General features: G+C 40.9%; 1 protein-coding gene and 1 long non-coding RNA gene across 4 annotated transcripts in view; one reads left to right on the forward strand and one right to left on the reverse strand.

Moving 5' to 3' along the window:
* The window catches only part of LOC133615928 (uncharacterized), a 25410-nt gene extending 23047 nt beyond the window's left edge, over positions 1–2363 (forward strand). The window contains exons 2-3 of one of the 2 annotated variants that reach the window (XR_012049889.1): positions 1594–1738; positions 1828–2363. This is a non-coding gene — a long non-coding RNA (uncharacterized lncRNA). Of the gene's footprint in view, positions 1–1593 lie in introns of both variants that reach the window. The other variant, XR_009816794.1, reaches the window with a different exon arrangement.
* The window catches only part of LOC133615858 (dnaJ homolog subfamily C member 16-like), a 22010-nt gene extending 14868 nt beyond the window's left edge, over positions 1–7142 (reverse strand). Inside the window, exons 1-5 of one of the 2 annotated variants that reach the window (XM_061974714.1) lie at positions 6907–7142; positions 6512–6677; positions 6376–6442; positions 1867–2185; positions 1607–1791 (exon numbers count right to left, since the gene is read on the reverse strand). In XM_061974714.1, the coding sequence (XP_061830698.1) occupies positions 1607–1791; positions 1867–2185; positions 6376–6442; positions 6512–6669 (729 nt within the window). In that variant the 5' untranslated portion in view covers positions 6670–6677; positions 6907–7142. Of the gene's footprint in view, positions 1–1606; positions 1792–1866; positions 2186–6375; positions 6443–6511; positions 6689–6906 lie in introns of both variants that reach the window. The other variant, XM_061974723.1, reaches the window with a different exon arrangement.
* Positions 7143–7160: the final 18 nt, after the last annotated feature.

Consider the following 7160-nt stretch of genomic DNA (forward strand, 5'->3'; position numbering starts at 1 on the left):
TACTTTGTATAGGGCTTCGGAAAACCAGGAATTATGAACTCAAACTTGTATTTCCAGGAAAACCGGAATTTTCGTACATTTCAAAAACAAATGTATGAAATGTTTAAGTTTAATATCTAACTTAAACTTAGATATTTAAGTTTCCATCTTAAATATCTAAAAAAATTATTTGGGAATGTCCGGCGGGCCAGATTGAAAAGCTTAACAGGCCGCATGTGGCCCCCGGGCCTTAATTTGCACAGGTCTGAACTAGAGGAAGCAATTTAATTAGCTCTTGCTTGAGAATGCTGAAATGCTAACAGTCAACATGCTAACAGTTAGCATGCCAGCAAGGTAGTACCAACTAACAATATTTGTGACATACCTACAAAATTAGCTCAAATGCTGACAGTCAGCAGGTTCTAAAGAGATAGCGCCAAGTAACTTTTATTTTGAATACTGCAAAATTAGATAAAATGCTAACAGTTAGCAGGCTAGCAAAATGGTGCAAACAACAATATCCACAACTTTTAGATTTAACGTTATAACATTTGTTAAAATGCTAGCAGCTAACATTTGAGCAGTTGGGATATTGCCAAGTAACAATATCCATGACTTTTAGTTTTGATAGTACAAATGTAGCTAAAATACTAACAGTTAGTGGGCTAGCGAGTTGGCACAATTAACACAATCCACGACTTTTAGTTTTCATACTAAAAAATCTGTTGACATCTAATGTGAACAGTTAGCGTAAGTGAGCAGTTAGCATACTAGCAAGATGGTACCAAGTAACAATATTACTTTTTAGTCTTAATATTGCAACATTTTTTTAAGTTCTAATAGTTAGCAGGCTACAGTAAGACACTGCCAAGTGACAATATCCATGACTGTTAGTTTTGATAGTACAAATGTAGCTAAAATGCTAACAATTAGCAGGCTAGCGTGTTGGCACAATTACCATATTTTTTGGAGTATAAGTCGCACCGGCCGAAAATGCATAATAAAGAAGGAAAAAAACATATATACGTCGCACTGGAGTATAAGTCGCATTTTTTGGGGGGAATTTATTTGATAAAACCCAACACCAAGAATAGACATTTGAAAGGCAATTTAAAATAAATAAAGAATAGTGAACAACAGGCTGAATAAGTGTACGTTATATGAGGCATAAATAACCAACTGAGAACGTGCCTGGTATGTTAACGTAACATATTATGGTAAGAGTCATTCAAATAACTATAACATATAGAACATGCTATACGTTTACCAAACAATGTCACTCCTAATCGCTAAATCCCATGAAATCTTATACGTCTAGTCTCTTACGTGAATGAGATAAATAATATTATTTGATATTTTACGGTAATGTATTAATAATTTCACACATAAGTCGCTCCTGAGTATAAGTCGCACTCCCGGCCAAACTATGAAAAAGACTGCGACTTATAGTCCGAAAAATACGGTAAATTAACTTAAACATAATTTAGGCTCCTACATTATTGTTGATTTAAATGTGTGGTCATGGCTCTGAATAACTACATGAAGTGTTTATGCCAGGAGCCGCCCCTGCTGATTCTTTATTTAGAAATCAGTTAGCATTTTCTTTGTGTGCAGCCTGAATACTGACCCACTCCACGAGTCTCTGAGGAAGAAGGTCTTCCACAAACTGCCTCAGGTGCTCCTTGGCTACAGCATAATGGAAAAACGTCACTTTGCCATTGATGACGCCGAGGATGGACGGCGTGCGATGGGCCCCCAGGTGATTGGCCAGACGCCTCTCATAGCTCACGTCCACCACGCCGATTCCCACGCCTGCACAAACACACATTCGCTCGTTTCCCCTCGCAGACCCACACCTGTGCTCAAGTCTTTGTTTGGATTCCAAACCTAGCGTCTCCATCTCCTGCACCACCTCCTTCCACACGGGCTCAATGTGGATGCAGTTGAAGCACCAGTCGGAGGTGATCTTGATCAGGTACGGCCTTCTGAAGCTGTCGGGCACCACGTCGCCCACGTACTGGTTGAAGTGCAGCAAGTACTTGTCGTCGGAAAATTCCCGCTGGTTCCTGCTGTTGAAAGGGAAGTTGAAGAAGGACTCCTCGAAGTTGAAGTTGTCATGGCGGTGATTGTAGCGGCCGTACGGCTGCGTGTCATCGGTCTGCCCGTAGCGGTCGTAGTTGGCACGTTTGTCCTCGCTGGATAAAAGCTGAAACATAAAACATAACAATAAGGGCAGCCATTTTGTTTTGACATTGACTTGAGTATTTTGAAATACAAAAATGCTCCAATTTTTTACTCTATTCTCAGAAAACACTTGGCTTTTCAAGTACTGTACGACTATAATGACCAACATCAAATACAGTAGCATAATAGGCCTAAGTCATACTTGCCAACCTTGAGACCTCCGATTTCAGGAGGTGGAGGGCGGGGGGGCGTGGTTGGGGGCGTGGTTAAGAGGGGAGGAGTATATTTACAGCTAGAATTCACCAAGTCAAGTATTTCATATATATATATATATATATAAGAAATACTTGACTTTCAGTGAATTCTAGCTATATATATATATATATATATATATATATATATATATATATATATATATATAAATAAAAGAAATACTTGAATTTCAGTGTTCATTTATTTACACATATACACACACATAACACCCATCTACTCATTGTTGAGTTAAGGGTTGAATTGTCCATCCTTGTTCTATTCTCTGTCACTATTTTTCTAACCATGCTGAACACCCTCTCTGACGATGCATTCTGCTTTGTCTCCTTGTGTGCACAGTTGTGCACTGCACTCTATAAAAGCCGTGGATGTTATTGTCACATATGCATGTACAGAAGATGGCAGTATTGTCCTGTTTAAGAGTGTCACAACATTGCTGTTTACGGCAGACAAAAACGTGACTGCTGTTGTTGTGTGTTGTTGCCGCGCTGGGAGGACGTTAATGAAACTGCCTAACAATAAACCCACATAAGAAACCAAGAACTTGCCCTCGATCATTCTACAGTTATAACGTGATTGGGCAGGCACGCTGTTTATATTGTGGGAAAGTGGACGTGAAAACAGGCTGTCGACACGTCACTCAGGTCCTCATGGAGCTGGAGGGGGCATGGCCTCCAGCTCCGCCTGAATTTCGGGAGATTTTCGGGAGAAAATTTGTCCCGGGAGGTTTTCGGGAGAGGCGCTGAATTTCGGGAGTCTCCCGGAAAATCCGGGAGGGTTGGCAAGTATGGCCTAAGTGGGGGGTCTGCAACGCGTGGCTCTTAAGCGCCACCCTAGTGGCTCCCTGGAGCTTTTTCAAAAATGTATGAAAATGGAAAAAGATGAGGAAAAAAATATATGTTTTGTTTTAATATGGTTTCTGTAGGAGGACAAACATGACACAAACCTTCCTAATTGTTAGTAAATCCCACTGTTTACATTAAACATGCTTCACTGATGAGAGTATTTGTCGCGCGCCATTTTGTCCTACTAATTTCGGAAGTCCTTGAACGCACCGTAGTTTGTTTACAAGTGCAACTTTCCTTGATACTGCCACAGAAAGACGTGTTTTATGCCACTCCTTCTTTGTCTGGTTTTGTCCTTCGCTTGGAAAGGAGCCAGCTTAGGTGGTTCGGGCATCTCGTGCGGATGCCTCACGAGCGTCTCCCGAGGGAGGTCCTCGTTGCACGTCCCACTGGAAGGAGACCCCGCGGCAGGTCACGAACTAGATGGGGTGATTACATCCCCTCTCTGGCCTGGGAACGCTTCGGGATTCCCCAGGAGGACGTTGCTAATGTTGCTCTGGAGAGGGAAGTCTGGGGGTCTCTGCTGGAGCTGTTATCCCCGTAACCCGATTCTGGATAAGCGGTTGAAGATGGATGTCCACCAAACTTTTTATGCTGTACGTGAATGCACAAAGGTGAGCTTTGTTGATGTTATTGACTTGTGTTGAGTGGTAATCAGACATATTTGGTCACTGCATGACTGCAAGCTAATTGATGCTAACATGCTATTTATGCTAGCTGTGTGTACATAAAGCATCATACATTTTAGTACCGGTACCATAATATTGGTATCGGGACAACACTAATCCCTACAACATTGGTTCTGTTGGTGATTTCGTGCTACAGTACTCTGACCGTTTGGTCAAAAATAGCGGTTTTACCTTCCACTTTTTCATGCACTCAAAATCATTAGGTTTTTTTTCTAAAATATAATAAGCTTTCAAATTGCCTAAAATAAGTATTTCTGAAATAGTCCCCTGCTTCCAATTAATACCTCGTCCTTTGTAACCTGACTCTCGCCAGATCCTTGTAGTTCGCTGAGCTCCACACAAGGATCTGGGACTTCTCAATAGGAGAAGTATTTCAGAAGGCGGGCCCTTGTAAAAAAAATCATTGTATGTGATTGGATAAACCACTTGTCCGTTATCTTGAATGACGTGCTACTTCAACCACTCACATGGAAATCAACCTGTGACGCTGATGAGAGCGACGCTGGAATATCCAAAACAGAACAGCCGACATTGGATAACGACAGAGCGAAAAGTTTGAGAACTTTTACTGAAACAACGCAGCAATGTCAGTAGACGATCGATGTCGCAAAACAGTTGCAATAGCAGAATCAATGTCAGCACACGACTCCTCGCTGCTGAATCAAACAGTCGCTTCAGCGCTACGTCACATCTATGAAAATCCGGCCCGGCTATCCTGATTGGTTCATTATTTTTTGCTATCTTAAAGGAGTTTGCAATGCCCTCGAGCCCAGATCCTCGTGTGGAGCTCAGCGAACTACAAGGATCTGGTGAGAGTCAGGTTACGTCCTTTGTGCGCTTTAGGTAAACAAACATCCAGGCTCTATTAGGGCAGTGTTTTCCAACCACTAATTTCACATATACAAACCAATAATTATAGTCTGCAAATGATGTGTCGTTGTTGTTGAGTGTCGGTGCTGTCTAGAGCTCGGCAGAGTAACCGTGTAATACTCTTCCATATCAGTAGGTGGCAGCCGGTAGCTAATTGCTTTGTAAATGCAGGTAAAAAGCTGTCTTATGCTTAACCTAAAAATAAACAAAAGGTGAGTGCCCTTAAGAACAGGCATTGAAGCTTAGGGAAGGCTATGCAAAACGAAACTAAAACTGAACCGGCTACAAAGTAAACAAAAAACAGAAATCTGGACGACAGCAAAGACTTACTGTGGAGCAAAGACAGCGTCCACAATGCACATCCAAACATGACATGACAATCAACAATGTCCCCACAAAGAAGGATAAAAACTAGGGATGTCCGATAATGGCTTTTTGCCGATATCCGATATTCCGATATTGTCCAACTCTTCATTACCGATACCGATATATACAGTCGTGGAATTAACACATTATTATGCTTAATTTGGACAACCAGGTATGGTGAAGAGAAGGTCCTTTTTAAAAAAAAAAAAGTATTAAATAAGATAAAATTAAAAACATTTTCTTGAATAAAAAAGAAAGTAAAACAATATAAAAACAGTTACATAGAAACTAGTGATTAATCCATCCATCTTCCTCCGCTTATCCGAGGTCGGGTCGCGGGGGCAGCAGCCTAAGCTAGTGATTAATGAAAATTAGTAAAATTAACTGTTAAAGGTTAGTACTATTAGTGGACCAGCAGCACGCACAATCATGTGTGCTTACGGACTGTATCCCTTGCAGACTATATTGATATATATTGATATATAATGTAGGAACCAGAATATTAATAACAGAAAGAAACAACCCTTTTGTGCGAATGGGGGAGGGAGGTTTTTTGGGTTGGTACACTAATTGTAAATGTATCTTGTGTTTTTTATGTTGATTTGATTAAAAAAATAAATAAACGATACAGATAATAAAATAAACAATACCGATAATTTCCGATATTACATTTTAAAGCATTTATCAGCCGATAATATCGGACATCTCTAATAAAAACAACTGGAATATTCTTGATTGCTAAAACAAAGTAGATGCGGGAAATATCACTCAAAGGAATACATGAAACTACTGCAGAAAAATACCAAAAAAAGAGAAAAAGCCACCAAAATAGGAGCGCAAGACAAGAACTAAAACACTACACACAGGAAAACAGCAAAAACTCAAAATAAGTCATGGCATGATGTGACAGGTGGTGACAGTACACCTACTTTGGGACAAGAGCTATATTGATGCATGCTTGGTTATGCTTTAAAGTCATATCCAACAATTGCGACAATGACTTTTAACTGTCAACTGAGGTTGTGATTTCTGCTGGTGGTGTGCCTCCGGATTTTTGCAACGCAAAAAATGTGCCTTGCCTCAAAAAAGGTTGAAAAACACTGTATTAGGGCATTGCCACCTGCATTTTCAACATACCCAACATGTTTACTTGCTTTTTCCATTCTACTAACCTCATATGATTTGGTAATCCTGATAAACATGTCCTCAGCACCCGGATTTTTGTTTTTGTCAGGATGCCTTGAAGAGAGAGCATGTTTTTATTCCACAGCTGTCAGCAGCACATGTTTGTACTCATCTGAGACTCACCATTCTTTGGCCAGGCGCTTGTACACTTTCTTAATCTCAGCCTGGCTTGCACTCCTGGTGACTCCTAAGGTGATGTACGGATCCACCTCAGGTCCAGCATGGGGGGCTCCAACCTCCAGCACAGTGAGGACCACCAGGACAGCCAGTGGCAGGGACATTTTGAAGCCTGCAGTCACTCTTATTTATTTATTTTTTAAACATAAGGATTTGTCAGCATCTGGCAAATACATAAAATAGCATGCTAATAGCAGCCTATAGCAACAATATAGCCCCACGGTGTATTACTGGGTTGTTTTTTTATCCGAGAAAAAATTTATAGTAAACGCATATATTTTAATACAAATATGGATTTTAATAGCGTTGCTAGAATAAACAGTGCATGTTATATCAGGCACCTCAAGCAGATGCAGTCAACCCGCACTACGCCACATTTCCACCGCAGGTGTCGTTCTTCCTCCTCGGCGTCTTGGCGGATGCTGGACGGGGAGAATCAGAAGGTGCGTTTTTAGGCAGCATCTCACAGAAATAGCGGGGAACCATCGACAACCTGCCGATGTAAGGCAGAATGACAGGCGATGAAGCCAAAGTACTGTTGGGAGATGGAGTACTTTATTAGAAACTCATTTCGCGTTTTATGTATTCACTGTAT

The sequence above is a fragment of the Nerophis lumbriciformis genome, linkage group LG01 (assembly GCF_033978685.3).
Source record: "Nerophis lumbriciformis linkage group LG01, RoL_Nlum_v2.1, whole genome shotgun sequence".
NCBI lineage: Eukaryota > Metazoa > Chordata > Actinopteri > Syngnathiformes > Syngnathidae > Nerophis > Nerophis lumbriciformis.